Source organism: Carassius auratus, chromosome 13 (genome assembly GCF_003368295.1).
Source record: "Carassius auratus strain Wakin chromosome 13, ASM336829v1, whole genome shotgun sequence".
NCBI lineage: Eukaryota > Metazoa > Chordata > Actinopteri > Cypriniformes > Cyprinidae > Carassius > Carassius auratus.
In genome coordinates this window covers 10,885,092-10,904,078 of record NC_039255.1, presented here as the reverse complement: position 1 = coordinate 10,904,078, position 18,987 = coordinate 10,885,092, and the positions used below count along the sequence as shown (strand labels likewise).

At 35.8% G+C, this 18,987-nt stretch overlaps 2 protein-coding genes and 1 pseudogene across 2 annotated transcripts; 2 read left to right on the top strand and 1 right to left on the bottom strand.

Annotated features, from left to right (window-relative positions):
- Positions 1 to 1,246: 1,246 nt before the first annotated feature.
- LOC113112630 (alpha-internexin-like) lies at positions 1,247 to 4,324 on the top strand. Its single transcript, XM_026278366.1, has 3 exons — positions 1,247 to 2,376; positions 3,403 to 3,527; positions 3,630 to 4,324. Exons 1-3 carry the CDS (start codon positions 1,321 to 1,323, stop codon positions 3,871 to 3,873), a joined length of 1,425 nt encoding a protein of 474 aa, XP_026134151.1. The 5' UTR covers positions 1,247 to 1,320; the 3' UTR covers positions 3,874 to 4,324.
- A 1,403-nt stretch (positions 4,325 to 5,727) lies between these two features.
- On the bottom strand, positions 5,728 to 11,087 carry LOC113112626 (polycomb group RING finger protein 6-like). Its single transcript, XM_026278359.1, has 10 exons — positions 10,758 to 11,087; positions 10,232 to 10,331; positions 10,012 to 10,108; positions 9,666 to 9,721; positions 9,504 to 9,563; positions 9,265 to 9,385; positions 8,730 to 8,757; positions 8,405 to 8,503; positions 6,565 to 6,651; positions 5,728 to 6,207 (listed from the first exon to the last, which is right to left on the bottom strand). The coding sequence occupies exons 1-10, from the start codon at positions 10,896 to 10,898 to the stop codon at positions 6,160 to 6,162; spliced, it is 837 nt and encodes a 278-aa protein (XP_026134144.1). The 5' UTR covers positions 10,899 to 11,087; the 3' UTR covers positions 5,728 to 6,159.
- Positions 11,088 to 11,780: 693 nt separating this feature from the next.
- LOC113113170 (DNA-directed RNA polymerases I and III subunit RPAC1-like) lies at positions 11,781 to 14,801 on the top strand (annotated as a pseudogene).
- Positions 14,802 to 18,987: the final 4,186 nt, after the last annotated feature.

Sequence of the window (18,987 nt, the reverse complement as noted above, 5' to 3'; positions counted from 1 at the left end):
TTTATTTTATTTATTGTTTGTTTACAGCGACATGAATAAAATTATTGTAAAATTATGTATTTGTATTCGATCAGTAGTATCTGATGAACAGACAGCAGAAATATATAGAGGAAAACATTTCGGAAGAGAAATATCGCCATCTATTGGTTGTCAACGTTAAACCGTGTTGCCAGATTTTTTTTTTAATCAAAACAAGGTTGATTTATATTTATATTTCATGAACTGTTAATATCAGTACTCAAAATAGACAAATAGCTAAATATATAGTATCTCACAAAAGTTAGTACACCCCTCACATTTCAGCAGCCATATTGGTATATCTTCTCAAGGGACAATATATATTAGAAATGAAACTTGGATATATTTTAGAATAGTCAATGTGCTGCTTGTACAGCAATTACTATCCACAGAGCTGACATCACAGAGCTGCTGGATGTTAGACACATGGTGCTTCCCCACCTTCTGCTCAATATAGGGTTCAGGTCTGGATACATACTTGGCCACACCATCACCTTCATCTTCAGCTTCCTCAGCAAGGCAGTTGTCATCTTGAACATGAACATGATGAATAGGACATGCGGCTTTGTTGTCACTTAGGGTGTACTCACTTTTGTTGCTAGCTATATTGACAATAATGGCTGTAAGTTAATTTATTTTCAGAGGATAGTAAATCTATACTGCACCAGCAGCACCTTGACTACTCTAAAATAAAAGTTTAATTTCTATAGTATTGTCCCTTGAGAAGATATACTAAAATGGTTGCTGAAATGTGAGGGGTGTACTCAAGGGGTGTACTTTCTTTGGCAAAAAAAAACATCTTAAATCAGCCTACGCTTTTTGATGGTCTTGGACAGTTTCCAAAACCTTTGTCTGTTTGCTGGTTTTAGAAGGCTTTTAGACACTTTTGAGTTCAGTTGGCTAGGGTGTAGACTAAAACCAGCAAACAATTCTGGGCTGGTATATGCTGCTTTTTCAACAGCGCAAAGACAATGACCGTTATTTATTAATTGTTAAGGAAAAAAAAGACAAAAATATCTAGCCTAAATCGATTTAACTGTTAAATTTCGGGTGCGTAAACCTGGGCAGTTCCATCGACACATGACAGTTTAAACAGCCCAAAAATATGTTCTTTGTGTGCAAATGTCATTCCTTTTGAAAACACAACAACTAAATTAATTTTTTAATGGTCTGAAACGGTTTATTCTCATCTTAACTGTCACCACCAGAGGGAACATGACAGGCTGTTGAATGGGACAGTCCGCCGGGAAGGCTATATAATGACAAGCACACCCATTTTAGACTCATTTAGCTGTGACGAAGATGAGTTACGGATCAGACAACTACATGTCCTCATCCTATAGAAAGATTTTCGGGGAAACCCCTCGTTTCACCGGTTCTAGAATGAGCAATGTCTCCTCCAGGAGCTCTATGTCTTCCAGCGGCTTCAGGTCCCACTCTCTCTCCCGCAGCACCGCCTCTCCAGCGGGTTACCTTAAAAGATCGGGCCGGTCATCTTCTTTCTCACCGGTACATTTCGATAACGTGGATTTCTCTCAAACAGCTGTGTTAAACAACGAGTTTAAAATCGTCCGAACCAATGAGAAGGAACAACTTCAAGGTCTCAATGACCGTTTCGCGATGTTTATCGAGAAGGTGCGCAATCTGGAGCAGCACAATCAAGTGCTGGAGACCGAGCTCGTGAGTCTGCGTCAGAGGCAGAACGAGCCGTCTAGACTCGCTGACCTCTATCGTCAAGAGATCCGGGATCTGCGAGCCCAGGTGGACGAGCTGAACAACGAAAAAGCTCATATTCTCATTGAACGAGATAATATCGACGAAGACTTGCAGAAACTTCGAGGCAAGTTTGAGGACGAGATCCGAGCGCGCGAGGAGGCAGAGCTGACGCTCAGATCCTACAAGAAAGATGTGGATGATGCCACAATGGTGCGTGTGGACCTGGAGAGAAAGGTGGAGTCCCTCTTGGACGAGATCAATTTTATGAGGAAAGTGCATGATGAAGAGGTGGCGGAGCTGACTAGTATGATCCAGGCAGTCCAGATATCTGTGGAAGTAGAGTTATCCAAGCCGGATCTGACCTCGGCCCTCAAAGAGATCCGTGGGCAGTACGAAACACTCGCTTCTAAGAACCTGCAGTCGGCCGAGGAATGGTACAAATCAAAGTTCACCAGCCTCAATGAACAGGCCACTAGAACCAACGAGGCCATGAGAGCAACAAGAGAGGAGATCAACGACTACAGGCGACAACTACAGTCCAAAACCATTGAAATCGAAACCTTGCGAGGCGCAAACGAGTCACTTGAGCGACAGATCCGGGAGATGGAAGAGGCACACAATGCCGAGGTCTCAGGTTATCAGGTAGACACATAAAAATGACATCATTTTGGAGTTAAGCATGTATGAAAATATAACCCAATTTAATGATAAAAATATTATATAAAGAAAGATAAACGAGACATTTTATTTAAACAATATTTTTTAATTGAGAAATATCCTTTCAATTTATGTTTAGTTTGTATTTTTATTTTACATTTATATTTATATTTCTATTTATTTTGTATTTATATAACTATATAAGCATGTTTTATGTGCTCTGGCTGGTTTTCACAATTTTTAGTCAACTTTTTGCTTTCAATACTTATTTTAATAGTCCTGCAGCATGATAAATACATGTTTAAAAGTATAAATATTTAATGTAATTAGCCAATTAACCGAAGGATCTCATGAATCACAAATAAAATAATTAGAATAACTGTGAATTATACCACAGGACAAGAGTGAAACTGCTTGAAATGGCATGTCAAGTAGCCGGGTGCTCTGTCCATGGTGCTGAACTAATCGCACATGAGAGGTGGCTGAGGTTAATTCCACTAAGAGCCTCTTGATAAAGAGGATTTTACAAGGGAGGCTTCTGCAAGGTCATGTTCACTTGGTGAAAGAAACCCGAATGATAATCTCAGTTTATGTTTATATAGATGTGTTAGAGCTGCTTGATGAGTTAGATACTTTACAAATGTGAACATTAATTAGACTTCCATATCCAGATAATTTTGACTTGAGGTTTTTCCAGGGACATGATCTTTGACCTTTCATCTTTTGAGAGTGAAAGAAGTGCCAGTGTAAATCAGATAAGCGTCTCTGAATTTGTACTGAGACAGCCAGTCAATGCCAAGAGATAAAGGTACACATCAGCTTTAATAAGATGGATCTAATTTTGGTGAGCTAAATTAATGAATGGTCATGTGAATGTGAAAAGTGCAAGCTGGTTTCAATGTATTGCATTTCTTTATAAGAATATGCTTGTAATTTTATGATCGCTATTTCAGAATATTTTTGTTGTAAGGCTAATATTGATACATATTTTTTTGAAACCCCATTAACCAGGAAACAATTGGGCAGCTGGACCTTGATCTTAGAAATACTAAGAGTGAAATGGCCCGTCACCTCCGGGAGTATCAGGATCTTCTGAACGTCAAGATGGCATTAGACATTGAAATTGCAGCATACAGGTAAATCACCAATGATTCCACATTAATTGCACATGACATTACTAATGCAGTGAGATTAAAAATTGAATAAGAACTAACCAGTCGTCATTGATGTCCTCATAGAAAGCTACTGGAGGGTGAAGAAACCCACTTCAGTTCTGGGTTGACTTTCTCCAGCACACCCAGCATCACTTATGGGTATCAGAGCCGCTCTGCTTTCACCTCAACCCGCAATCCCAAAAAAGAGAAAGAAGAAGAGGGACATGGCAAATCCAAGGCAGGAGCCAAGCGGGAGGAGAACCCGGAGGAAACTGCTGTGATTAAAAAGCCAGAAAAGAGTGATACTGTTGATGTTAACTCCAACTAGAATAGTTATGCTTATTAAACATATGCTTCTCTAGCTATTTTCCCACCAGACTTATGAGCGTTTGGCACAGTAAACACTGCTATTAGCTAAAAACTGCAACTTGTTGTTTATAGTAATTGCTAACACATTTAAGATATTGCAATGGTGACATAATGTTTCAAAAACCATATCTACAATATACTGGTTTAATACTCCAGAACTTAGGCCTCAAATATTTCCTGTTTCTTATTTGTAGTTTCAGAGAGTATTTCAGTCCTGTTGATGGTGTTAGCAGTATAAATATGAACTTCAATATTAGGGGTTGACCACTGATCCAATGATTATAGATAAATGTACAATTATTTATGAAAGGTTTATTTGAAAGCACTATATTACGAATAAGGGACCAAACCACTTAACTAACCTGTTACACATGTATATGCCTTAACCACAATAAAGTCGATAATTTAAATGTTTTAGTTATGTTTTTTTTTTTTTTATTCATAAATCATTTACTAATCTTATCTGTCTCATATAAAAAATGTGCATTACATTTAATGTTATTACACTGCTTTTAATGGCTGTTTATTTCTAAAACTCAATAAAGACTCAAGATTTAGCATATTAAATAGGTAATGTTTCTTTTACTTGCAACTCATTTATTTTAGTTATAGTGGTTTTGTTGATTCTTTATGGTTTAAGCCTTTATGAACAATGTTTGGGGTTGGTAAGATTTTGAATGCTTTTGAAAGATGTTTCTTATACTTATCAAGACTGAATTGATTTGAAAAATTCCAATATTGTGAAATATTACAATTTAATATAATTATGTTCTAGTTGAATAAATTTGAAAAAGTTATTTATTCTGGAGATGGCAACACAATTTTCGCTCAAGTCTTCAATGTTATGATCCTTCAGAAATCATTCTAATTTGTTGTGGTGCTAAAGTAAAATTGATTATTATTGTCGAAAATAGTTGTGCTGCCTTACATTTTTGTGAAATCTATGGAATCTATTTTTCCAAGTTTTGATAGAAAAAAAAAACATTTAATTAATTGAATGACACTTTTGATCAATTCCTCAATTCTTTCATAAAAATCTAACTGGCTCCAAACTTTTAAAAATGAGTGCACATATAATCATTTAAATTGCATTAACCCTGTTCAATGGCAGTAAGATTACCTTCAATTTAAAGGCTAATGGATTCGTTTTCTTTAAAGTTATGTTTGATTATATTCTCCCACTCCACTCCAAAAAAGAGCTTCTGCTTTGTGTTGTTCCAAAAGACGGTCAATCACTGAAATGGCGAAGCCATACAGGGGGTTTAATTCGGGTTTTTTTGGCAACCATTTTCAACAGTCCCTGTGGGTTAGTGGGAAACATCTCTCTATCCCTCTTCTCCCTCTTACAGCGAGCCTTAGACCCTCCAGTGATTTTTTATGATAATAGCTTAAACAAAGAATCCCATACAGATGTTTCCTAACTTTTAGGCATAAATAATAAGACATTGTCTCAGTTTGAAATCAGCAACACACAAACAGAAAATCAGTGTGTGTCATAAAATATTTTCCAAAACTATAAAGATGACTAAATGAAAAGGGATGCGTAATATTTGCATAGTATTTATATGCAATGGCGTGGATCTGGCGAACAAGACTTCAATTACAATATTGAAAAAAAAACATTTGAAAGATCTTTCCCCCAAAAACCTTGTAATAACACAATATGGCTCAAACAATACATAGATTTCAATCGAAAATAAACAAAGACAACCAGAAACACTTAGAAACAGCCCTAGAAGAGTTGAGGAAAGAAAGACAGAAAACCAAACAAACATCTTCATTGCTGTACAGAATTAAATACTTAACAATTTAGGTACCGTCCAGGTACTTGAGTGAATTATTTTTCCAAAGTACAGATTCTCTTTTTGTCAGCTGAACTAGAAGCACAACAAAACCAAGCAATACAATTGATGTCAAACGATATATTCTCAGAGACAAGGTGTAAAATAATTACTTTATGTTTTTGTTAATGTATAAAAGAGCATTCATAGAACCATTACAGCTGTGGAAATTGTAACCAAAGATCAATCATCCAAACAAACAAACAAACAAGCAGTATATTCTGGAAATGGCTCATTAATGCATTTGCTCAAACAATGCTGCCATATTTTTCATCTTTTTGAGCAGAAGGCAACCAGGAAGACAAAGGATCACTGCATAGGATCACTGTTATATGAGAAAATTGAAATAAAACCACTGTACAGTATAAATTTCACAGTAGTTGGTCTTTCTGTGTTTTTCCTCTTTACTGAGCAGGTAGAACAAGTCCGAAATGCAGAACCAGCATGCCGTCCTAAAAAGGGAAAATAAGAAAGATATTAAGGAATACAGCATTTACATTACTATTTACAAGTTCTGGGTCAGCAAGAAAAAAAATAACAACAAAAAATGAATACTTAAATTCAGCAAGGACTTATTCAATTGACAAAATGTAAATAAAAAATACAAAAAAATAATAGAAGTCAATGTGGACCAGAAACTGTTTGGTTACCCACATTTTTTAAAATACCTTCTTTTGTGTTCAATTTTTGGATAAATTGTCATTTTAAGCAATTCTCTGTGCCTCTAGTCATTTTATTTTTTGCAAAAGTATATAACAGAAAAAAAAATCAAAAAAAAAAAAGAAAGGTAAATTTTCTCAGACACCCACCTGCAACGCATTTTTTCCCATGGTATTACAAACTTCTCTCAAAGACTGGCATTGCTCAAGAAGATGGTCTCCACACACAACATCAACCTGTCAAATGAAATAGAATGTAAATGTTCATGTAAGTGATGCAATACCAATGCCTTTAGCCTGATCACTTTAGGAAAGTAATAGCACTCCTCCTCAAAACACTGCATTGTTTTGAAGTACTATTCCTGACCATAGCACAATGCCAAAGCTGAATTCTCAGAAATAAAACCTTAACTAAAATATCACAAGTAATGCAATAGAAACAGGAATTCTTGCATTAGCAAACATCATTAATAAAAGTTGGATTCCAGTGGGTACAAACTTTATAGAAGACTGATTTTTCACAGTGACCCTAAAATACCAGATGGAAATACACTTTGAGCCTCCATAAGCATATACAATACAGCCTCAGTGTATTCCCAAAATGATTAGACAATTTTTAGTCTAGTATATGGAGCAGGGCACAGCGGGCTATCCTGAAGCCAGACATAAAAGCCCTCGTGCCTCCTCTTTCACCTCTATCCCAGTAGATGTCCCTGGCACTACGAGGTGTTCCTCACCGAGCCAGATCAGTCTTAGCTTATCAACACTGAGTGTCTGGACGCCAGGAAAAACCCTTAAGCCAGTAATCCAAATATGACTGTTAGCCTCACAACGTGCAAGCAACCATTACCAACAACTGCTGCATGTGACTATAGATCACAATACTGCAATTAAGTAGCAAAACTATGAAGCTTAGACTTTTATAATAGCATTAATTCTGATTTCAACTAAGCTGTCCTGGCAACAAACACAGTAAAATACATTAATAAAACACAATAAGCATTTTTTACACTACTAATATCATGTCAGCATTACAGACTGGCACCATTGACTTCCATTGTGTGTGCCTTACAGTAACCCAGACAGGAAGAAGAAGTGGAAATCAACATTATGCCACAAATGCTGTCTGTCGAGCTAAACTTGACTTGAACCCAGAATATATCTTTAAAATGCCCCAAGTCACATGTATACATACTATGAACAATTAACAATGAAAATAAAGAAAATTTATAAGTATACATCTGTTGTATGTGTATTAAAGTTCAATATTATACTTTATTTTAAGGTATCATTGTTACAGTGTAATTATACAGTTTAGTACTGGGTAATATTAATTACTTACATATATCTACTATAGGGTTAATATTAGGAGTTTGGTTTAGGGTTAGATGCTTGTAATTATGCATACTTACCTTGAATTACTATTGTAAGTATATGCAACATACAGTATTTAACAAGGACACTGTAAAATATATACATAAACAGCACTAGATTTTTGTTTCACACATAATCTCTGTTATTCACAACCACAGAGAGTCATTACTATGCTCTACAGAGCTGTGGCTCTTTTCAAGGACTCAAATCCTTATCCAGAATTAGGATTAGGGGGAAACTAATTAAACATCAATGTGGCAGGATTGTGAAGTGTTGAGAGGGAGAGGGAACATCCTAATAACATCATTTCTTTAATCACACTTTAACATGATGACCTCATTGTGGAAACCCAAAGAGGACGAGTATTTTTGCTGAATTTAGCAATTTTAAAAATTTTGCATCAAATAATGTCAGTGTGAATTATTCAGTGACTGACAAAGATGTGGGGTGTTCTGCTCACACCACATTTTTTTTCCACCTCTGACTTTGTTGACCATCTGAGGCAGGATTTATGCGTCTGGTTTAATGTTGCTGTTTAAGACCAAGACCTTACCCTGATACAGAGTGTGGTTTATGATTCAAAATACACTGGTGGGTGATAAAATCTGTATTTCACCTTGCAGTTTTGACTCAGTTCCATCTTCCTCCTGATAAAAAGCTCCACATGACGGACAGTGGCTTCCCCTGACACACGCACATACTTCCTCTCCAGGGGCTTGAGGGGGAAAATATAATCAGGATATTAAAAACGGAAAATCAGCAAGGCCTACAGCACAACTTCAGCTCAATTCTACACCATGATTAAAGTGTTTATATTAAGCATAAATAATATTGCAATGCGTTTCCGTAATACAAAGTACATTATTTTGTGTGAGTACACACACACACAAAACAAAGTACGAAAATATCATATTGCAAGACTGACAAAATATTAAAGTTACCTTAAAGTTCTCAATACCCTCTTCAGCTCTGTAAATCAAAAACATGTAAAAATAAAGATTAGATGAAACATTAACAGATTACATGTTTTTTGTAATAAATCAAATAATTCATAAATAATAGGCAGGCTTTTACAGTTGTGCAAATTCAGAGCACATGGCAAGTGGTTCTCGGGAGGGGCTTTGAATACTGTGTTGGACAGTGGGAGGCCTTTCAATGAAAAATGTTGAAAATCACTGTTTTAAAGAGACTTTTGATTTTTGACTGTTTAGCTCCATCTAGTGGTGATACACAAAATAACCTGTCTGGCATTCAGAAAACTTCAATTCAACATGAAAAATTTTTTTACCCTATTTACTTAATGCATGTTGCGGGCCTTTCTGAATAATTCATGGTGTGTTATTGCAAAAATGAAACCTGTCTTTGCCTTTTTTTTTTTTATCAAAACTCATTACATTTACATAGAGTCAGCTGAAAGCTCTAGAAGCTAAACAAACATTAATGATATACGCTGAATCTCAAATGAACATTACTGACCCCACAAACTCCAACATCAGAGACACATCTAGCTCTGAGGGAATTGTAAAAACAGACTGAGGCAGCATGTCTTTCTTCTGTCTCTGATGCGGCTTTACTGGGCATGTAGCTGGAGATGCCACTAGGGGGGAAACAAATAAAGAAAAAAGATTGCATCATAAGCACAATAGAATAATATCACCTATATACCTATATATATTCAAATAATAAACTTAAGTTGAGTGAATGCATGAACAAACCTGGTTTAGGAACCCCAAGCCCTCTCTGTTTATAAAATGCATATATTCGCGACCTTTCATCTAATGAAGAAAAAACACATATTTTGTGTTGTTTATGTATCAAATGACAGAATGGGGGAACAAAAGTGTAACAAGAAAGTGTTTAACATAAACTCCACTAACCTTCTTCCAAATATGGAACCATCTTGAAAACAATGTCTTGTAATTGTCTGTCAGGTCTAATAGAAAAAAAAGTGATGAAATTTTACTCCCAGGCTAAAACATGACCAGTAATTAAACACTAAAGCATACAAGAATCCTTAAAGACCGCAGGACATATGTGAGGCTGTTATTGCTAGGCAGCAGTAATTAGACACAAGGGATGGTCTCGAAAACAACAGCTAGACTAAATCTCTAGTGACAGAGCAAAAGTGGTAAACAACACTACGCCCTGTACGCTCAGTTCGCTAAAGTTGAAATCGACAAGAACAGTATTAATAAAACAAGACTTCAATAAAACTGAAGCTACCTGATACTGTTCAGCGGCTGTGTCTGGTGCACAACAATCGAGCAGTTAGGACACCTGTTGCTGTAGAAAAAGTGCTTGACGATGCAGCTCTTACAAACTGTGAAAGGGGAAATAAACAGGCATGATTCAAAACACTGTAAAGATCACAGATTATATGAAAAAAAGAGAAAATAATAAATTAAATTTATACCATTACACCAGTGGGGAAAAACAGACTTACAAGTGTGAAGACACTCTGTGATGGTGGTGGCATCAATGAAAAATCCATTGCAGAGGGCACAGCGGATATAGGGATAAAAATCCCTAAGAGGCAAAGAGCGCTTTAAACAAAAAACAAACATTACTTAAACATTAAACAAATGATAAATTAAAATAAATTAAATTTTATTTTTAAACGTATAATTGACATATTTCACACGCACACATATACATACATATATATATATACACACACGCACACTCACACATAAATATTACGTTTTTAAAGTGTATACAATATACAATATACTACATACATAATTACCTAATTTTACCTCATATTCCTTTATTAAACGCTCATATACAACTTACAAATAATTACGTTTAAGTATTAAACAAATAGTATTAATATACGTATATTTTATTTACATATAAAACATACACAAACATATTTATTAGGGGATTAATTCTTATATGCGATATAACAACCTTTTATAGCCTACAAGTTCAAGTAAAAACTCGACTAATTTACTAATTTAGTTTTGTACCTCGTCGTCAGGTTGTGTTTCGTGAGATCTCTGGCTGTGGTCGGTGTCCCTGCTCTCATCCCCTCCGCTGAGGGAAACGTCCGTCCGAGAGAACCCACGCGTGGATCCCTCCTCCACAACTCTGTCCACAGTTCCGTCCATAGAGCATGCAAAGACTGAAGCCCTTAAAACAACTGCAAGAGAACAACTACGGTCACCTGTCTGCTCTCTCTGGATTGGTTGGACGACTTCATTCACGATGAACAACAAAGAGTTAATTCCAGGTACGGGTTTAGAATCACTCCTAACTTATCTACTTGTGCACCTTCACGGTGTGCGCGAAATACTCCAGTGACGCTGCAGTGAAGATAGAATAAAAGTCCCCAAAGGAACAAATACATTAATGTTTAAGAAATAAACATTAAAATGAATATATATATATATATATATATATATATATATATATATATATATATATATATATATATATATATATATATATATATATATATATATATATATATATATATAGTGTGTGTGTGTGTGTGTGTGTGTGTGTGCGCGTGTGTGTGTGTGTGTGTAGGTCTGTCATCTAACTTACTTGACTCATCCAGACCACAGAGATCCAGGGGCATCTGATTTAACTTACTTATTACATACTTATTGGAAAATACAAATCTGAATTAATTTGTTTTCATTAACTGCACCAAACCACAATATTTAGAAAAATTAAAAAAATATTACATTTTTCGTCATAGTAAAAATAAGAGCCGTTGTTTTAACGGCTATGGTAACCTTGTAGGATTTTTAAACAGTTTAAGAGGTTTATCAATAAGTTGAAATACAGAACGCCAAAGTCTTCATTAAAACTTATATATAGTTGGCTATTGTTTTATATATATATATTTTTTTATCTCATATTTGGTGTGTGTATTGTTTTGTTAAAGCATGACAATGGTGAAATTCTTTTCGAATACAGTTTCTTTCTGAATGGAAGTTCTCGACCCTCTATCGGCGCAAGAGAAGAATGACACGACAACAATGATGGCGGCGCCTATGAGCAACGTGGATGAAATTCGTAATAGAGTAATATTGGGTGAATTTGGCATAACAATGTGCATAATATTCACTGTGCTTATGTTGATATAGACTGTTTTCTTGTTAATTTAAGTAACCCTTATTTAATAAAATATTGTTGCACTTATCGTGCAGGTTTCTCCGTAAGTTACTTCAAACTGCAATGGTTGTTGTTTATTAGACTTATATGATCACTTTTATAATTGTTTATTAGAGGGTATTCCGGTAAGCTACATATAAAACCACATTTTACTGTATATACAGGTCCATACTACACATTATCCAGGAAATTACCCTGGTTACGATGACACATGGGACTTGGAAAATTCTAAAAGGTGTGAGAAATGTACTGGCAGTCATTTATTATATAGACGCTGCTAAGACGGACGTTTTATACCTGATTTACTTATAATTTTACTCTTCCAGATTTTCAGAGTCGATATAGTTCACTCGGATGAGGACTCGTTGGAGTTTGATATGATTGGAATAGACGCGGTCATCACCAATGCTTTTCGCCGTATATTACTGGCTGAGGTACTGTGTGTTTGATGATTTTTGTCCATAGTGTCAGCCTGTATTCATGATCTTTGAACACATTTTTTTGAACATCATCTAATTTGAAAATAGGTCCAAACAATGGCCATTGAAAAAGTCTTCATTTACAACAACACCTCAATCATTCAGGATGAGATTCTGGCTCATAGGCTTGGCCTTGTGCCCATTAAAGCAGATTCCCGTCTTTTTGAGTACAGGAATCCGGGTCATTAGAAATGGTTATATATTTCTTCAGAAAAAAATGTTAGTTTAATAAGAAATTTGGTTTTTGAACTTGTTGATTATTCTTTGTTTTTGTTGTTTTTATGTAAATTATATTATGTGTTGTATATGTTTGTCAGATGATCAGGAAGGCACTGAAATTGACACAATTCAACTTCAGCTGAAGGTAAAATGCACCAGGAATACTAGAGCCCCTAAAGACTCTTCAGATCCCAAGGAGTTATATCTTAATCACATGGGTGAGTAAAAATATGGTTTACCGGTACTTAATTTAATTAAGTAGTTTTTTTTTAATATGCAAAAATTGGTTTACTGTCAATTTGTCATTTAGCTTTTTTTAATGATCAATTATTCACCCTCTCTCTGATCCTTATTTTGAAAGTTATGTAATAAAAAACAAAGCGATTGTGAAGAAAAATAAAAAAAAAGCACCGGGTTTGATCTGCTTGTTTGTATTGCTGCCCAATTTGGCCAAAAAAAAAAAAAAAAATCTATATTTATGACTATCAAATAATGAAAAATAATAATATTAATAAACAATAAATAATTCATAAGTAATAATATAAAAATACTTTTATTTCACAGTACTACGGTTTAATTTTTTATAACTTTTTTTTTTTATTAAAACAGTACAAATGTTATTCTACTGCACATCTTAATTTCTTCATTTTCAAATGTTAAACTATTGTGTGCAACAACAACAAAAAAACAAAACAAAAAAACACAGGGAGTTCTTAAAACTTCTCTTTGGTGACAACAGCCTGTTTATAACTGCTTCTCATTACAAGTTTGGGAAGTTGGTTGACCTATATTGTGTTCCCGAAGTCAGAACTCAAATGCCGGCTCTGGAGCTGCTTGAGTTTAAATGAACACTGTGCTGCACTTCTCTCTGAAACACACAGCACATTGTATTTATTGAATTAAGTCACAGCTTTTGCAGTTTGATAAATAAATACACTAACCATATAATGATTTAAGCGGTTTTGTTTAGATTATTTGTGCAGCCCTATGTGCAACACAAAAGATGTAAGGCAGAATAAAGTTTCAGTAACCATTCACTGTATGGAAAATAGATGCAATGAATTTAAAAGGTAAGGTGACTTAGACTGCATAACATCTGCCTAGCTCATTTTGTGTTCCAAGGAGAAAAGTACAAGTATGGAACAAAGTGAGAGTATGTAAATAACGGCAGAATTTACTTGCATATTATTTGCTAACCATGACAAAACTTTCTATTTATCACTGTCCTGTTTACAGTATGGGACTAAACTCTTGTGTTTGATTTCAGTCTACTCTGGTGACATTAAATGGCTCCCGATTGGAAACCAGACTGATGTGTTTGCAGGTGCCAAGATTGGTCCTGTGCATGGGGACATTCTCCTGGCACAACTTCGACCAGGGCAGAGTTATTGAGATCCAGAACGTGAACGGTAGGGTTATTTCGCTTTATTCCCATGTAATCTTGATATTTGGTACTTTTATTGTTGTGTTATAATCTAATAATTATTCATTTCAGGAAGGAAGGTGGCTAAAGTTGTCAACAGTCGTTTAGACACATGCAGCAGAGAAGTTCTCCGGCATGATGACTTGAAGAACTTGGTGAAACTGGGCAGAGTGCGGGATCATTTCATATGTACGTTTACAACTAAAAGCATTGAGTTGGGTTTGTTTGATGATTTTCCATATGCATTGTCAAATCTCCCTTCTGTGTTGATTTATTTAGTCTTAGTTGAGTCCACGAGAGTCCATCTCAGTTGAGATCCTTCCTCCTGATGTCCTGGTTACTTAGGCCATTAATGTCCTCATCTATAAGTGCCAGAAATTTCTCACGGAGCTTGATGCGGCAGAAATGGACTAGATGGAAGAAAATAAGGCCAGTCGCACTCATCCCATAGCCTTAAATGAAGTCATGTGATTGTTTACTGACACTGTGTACATATCTTTTAAATCTTAAGCTAAAAAACTCACTTCACAAGTGAATTCATCCAAATTCCAGTGAGCTGTTCGTTATTTAACTTCTGGCCATAACGTAACCGCATTCTGGAATCTTTTTGACATTCATGTTTATTTAAACAAAATTTCACTCCTGAATAAATTCAAGCAGTTTATTTTAGTCAAGTTAATCTGTTTGATTTAAGATGTCCGGTTATATTTAACAAAACACATTTTTTGACATATTTGTTTTTCCATGTATATTAAACTTTTGTTGTTGACAAAATGACAAACTGTCTATGAATTTTTATCTGTATAGGGAACATTTGAACAAAGCACCTTGCCATTATATTTTCGTGCAGGTCAATTTGACCCATTTTAATTTTAAAAAGTTAAAATAAGTATTGGTTACCTTTGATGTTTATCTTGAAATGTCACTTTTTCTCATTTAGGGTCATTGATACTTGATTTTATGTCAGTTTCTTGACTACCCTCTGAGGGTATTTACATTTATGCATTTGGAAGATGCGTTTATCTGAAGAAACCTACACTGCATTGAAGGTGTGCATTTTTATTCGGTTAGGGCTCAGTTTGCTGGGAATCAAACCCATGATCTTGGCATTACTACTAGTGCCATGCTCTACTGTGTGCTTTTCCACACATCTCTTTAAAATGTTTTTAAAAATATAGAGAAAGAAAACAGTTACAAAATATTTTATTTATTTTTTTGTAACTCTATTGTTATTTTTGTAAAAAAAAATTTTTTTTAACTTTTTTTGTTTTGTTTTTGTTTTTTGACAGTATGTTTTTTTTGGTGAACTGTGTTGAATCCAGTTAGTCGGTTTGACCCCAAGCCATTGCTTGTACTCTGATACCTAATAAAATCATTTTAAATTTAATAATAATAAGACAACAAAACTGTTAGACTAGCAATTCAATGTGACTGGTTGGCCATAACACTGCATGCGTATACCTATGAGTTTTGTTTCCGTTTGTTTTGGATCATCCATCTTCATAGTTCCACTAAAAAAAGAAAAAAAGGGAAGCGTTGTCTAGTTTTATTTTGCCTGCCAGCTCTGCTCTCATATCAGTGAAATCAAATGCTGTATCCTGGAATGAACGGTGAAGGAGGCAATCAGTTCAGTCTTCTGGAATGTACTTAGATTAATTGGACGTACTCCGCTTGACACTGTTTAACATCTTGTTGTGCCAGTAGTAATAAATAATGCCGTACTAGAGGCGGGGGATTTTTTTTTTTCTTTGTAGCAGTGGCCTGAAAATGTACCTTGGTGTTCAGTTCAGTGAACTTAGTGCGAGGTGTTTTTGCTTGGAAAATTTCCATTTAAAAAATCCCTATATTTTATACAGATCATCCCAATAGACATGCAATGATTATTTGCTATCAGTCCTTCTTAAGCGCACATGCTGTCTGCTTTGAGTTACACACAAACATGCTGACTGAATTACAAGAGCTAATGTCCAGCATATGCTGCTGTTGCCTGTAGGGCATTGTTTGGAACAATGAGGGCTGGAGTCAGCACAATGAATGCATTATGCGTGAAATCATGTTTTTTTTCTTTCTGGATGATACAAACACCAGAGCACCTGATGAAGTTCATTCTGATTTATGCACAATCCAGATACTTAATACCATTTGTTGAGCTTGACAGGAGAAGTTCTTCGCTATTTCCGTACACACATTCTGCTGCCATTTCCTTGTGCACTTAGTCAAAATTTGGCATATTGTTATGGTTGGTCGCCACATCTGCAGTAGATCATTTTGAGCTATGTTCTACCAAACACCCGCCCACCCATAACGCACAAGCAAATACATAATCTCACACAATGTGTACATGTTGAAATTGGGCCAGGGCATCTTTGGAGACTGCAAATCACAGTGGGAGTTGCACAATAAGTGGGTCACCTTCCAATGTGTGGCTCTCATCATTAGAATGATTCTGCTGAGACTGGTTAAGACTGGAGTCACTTGGCACTCTCCATTCCTCTCCATCCTGTCTCATTGCTCAGCTTTGCTCTTGGCAAGCAGCAGACAGCACTCAAAGCATAAAAAGACAGAAGAAAAATCTCATATCCTTGTTGGCCAGAGCTGTAGTTTATAAAACATACTGTATTTTCCTAAGCAAGCAAATTATGTTGTAGGGATCACCCAGTTCCTCAGCCCACTGGGTGGAATTTTCTTTTACACAGCTTGACAGCTCATTAAGATAAAACTTACTATATTTTTGACTGTCTGGACATTACCATTTTTCCTAACTACTTCAGCTTTCCATTGCTAATACAACAAATTGCTTTTGATTTCAGCTTGGGTCAAATAATTAGAATAATGAATAGCAGGGGAAGTTTAATGCAAGAATATTGGCTGATTTTGGCATTCTCAAAGAACTACCTTGCTGACAAAGCCTGCTTAAACCAGTCTAAATTGGTTTGCTTGTCTTCCAGATTGGTCGGGGTGGTCTAAGAGGGTTTTTTGGGCACTATTCAACTGAAAATAGCCAGCTAAAAACAGCTTGGCCAGACTGAGGGCCAGATTAAACCACTTTTGTTTTTTGAAATCCGACTGAATAAACCAGCTTTAAATATGCTAAGTGGGTATAAGTTGGTTTTAGCTGGTTTGGGCTCGTCTCCTATGTGTAGTTTAGTCAACCTGTTCTTCAGCAAGTCTCCCAGCCCCAGACCAGCGTGCTGTAAAACTAGCTCCAGTGCTCGTAAACTAGCTCCAGTGCTCATTACTGCGATGCTAAATGATAGCAACTCACCAGGACACTTCACCAACTCATTCTCCTCGGACTATGCATAGGCTTTGACGGACATCAGTTCTTGGCAATTCCTCATTTGCCCTCTCACGGCTGGCTCGATCGAAATTACAAAGCTGCGGGCCATCATACATGTTTGCTCTCGCCACCTCTTCCTCATCCCAGTCAGTCGCTATAGTTCTGATGCTGCGTGCGTTACAGGCAGGTTTTTGAGCTCGTAAACACTATTTCATACCACTACTAACTACTTTGTACCTTTCCAGGCAAGTTACGCCAAACTTTCTGAGCGCAAGGAATTGTAACTAGATTATTTATTTTATTGCAACGTTGCATTGACCTAAAATCGTTTTTTCAACGTCTAGTACTTGCATAAACACTGCATCACCAGGCAGTATTATTTGTAGGGGCTGTCATCGTTGTTTCGCGTGCTGTGTGACCTCGGAACTCGGAGTGCATCGATTTAGTATGAGACACGAGTTCACAGGTGGGAAGTCACGGATTTGATTGCCGTTCCAGTGCACTTTCTAGGGTTTAAGGTTGGAAAAACACGGGTTACGGGTTGCCTGGAACGCTGCATCATACTAGACTAAGGCTACCTTTCCTCGACTTCTCCCCAACATGACATCATCACAGAGTTGCGTAAAAAAAACGTTAATACCAAAAAACTTAAAAAATAGGTCTTTAAGACCATTTTTGAGACATTTTAAAAATGATATACATATCTTGAGTGATTTATGTACCCAGTAATCGAAAGTGGTGTTTAACCTGCAACATGGCCTTTAAATTTCAGCCTCTGGATCTGATTCTGGATCATAAATATATGCTGAATCTGACTGTTAGCCATGGTTTGTTTTGGTTGGTTTTGTCCTCATGGTGTCTCAGCTTCCAAACGCTCTCAACGCAAAAGCCTACTGGCACTCGTGATTCTTTAGCTCCGCCCAAACGTCACGCCTCCAGCCGGTCGTGTTTTTCCGGGAAAAAATGGTACAGACTATCTTTCTCTTATGAATTTAATAAAACTAAAGACTTTTTGGAGTTATGAAGGATGCAGTACTACTCTATAGGTACTCAAGATTAACAGGATATTGAGTCAAAACGAGCATTTCACCCCCCCTTTAAGCTGATCATCAAATTTCTTTGTCAGTTCAGGCTTTGTTCCTGAGTTTGTGGAGCACGTGCAGAAATGAATGTGTGACATCACTGGCGAACAGCCAATCACAAGTCTCGCAACACAAAGCAAGTTTGATTTACTTCTTGTGAGAGACCCAGGGTTTTTAAAGGGTTTGCTAAAGGTTAAGAGATTGAAGTATATGACAAATTTAAATGTCATATAAAAAATAAAGGAGGACAAATAAAATAAATAATCTTGCCCTATCAGTGCAGTGACAAGAGAAACTTGTTACGTTGGTTTATACATTTGAAAATATATAGTTATAAGAGACTCGAACATGTAAGGTCCGATTTTTTTTTAATAGTGCAATCTATTGATACTACATCTTATGTATATTACATGATCTGTATACATTAATATTTATTTAAAATTTTAAAATAAATTATTTATAATAACTTAAACTAAAATTGCTTGTGTGTAATAAATAAATAATAATATGAATCATAATAATTATATGAATCATAAAATTATATTTAAAGAAAGACTTCTTTTTCTTCTTCTTCCTTTTTTAAAAAAAAAA

Bases quoted from the DNA above. Each gene is read 5' to 3' on its own strand.
- LOC113112630 (XM_026278366.1), top strand. From the start codon at position 1,321: ATGAGTTACGGATCAGACAACTACATGTCCTCATCCTATAGAAAGATT. The intron at 2,377-3,402 runs GTAGACACATAA...CCCATTAACCAG, and splicing joins CCGAGGTCTCAGGTTATCAG to GAAACAATTGGGCAGCTGGA. The intron at 3,528-3,629 runs GTAAATCACCAA...ATGTCCTCATAG, and splicing joins ATTGAAATTGCAGCATACAG to AAAGCTACTGGAGGGTGAAG.
- LOC113112626 (XM_026278359.1), bottom strand. From the start codon at position 10,898: ATGGACGGAACTGTGGACAGAGTTGTGGAGGAGGGATCCACGCGTGGG. The intron at 8,758-9,264 runs GTCAGTAATGTT...TTTGATTTACAG, and splicing joins CTGATGTTGGAGTTTGTGGG to AGCTGAAGAGGGTATTGAGA. The intron at 6,652-8,404 runs GTGAAATACAGA...TTCATTTGACAG, and splicing joins AACTGAGTCAAAACTGCAAG to GTTGATGTTGTGTGTGGAGA.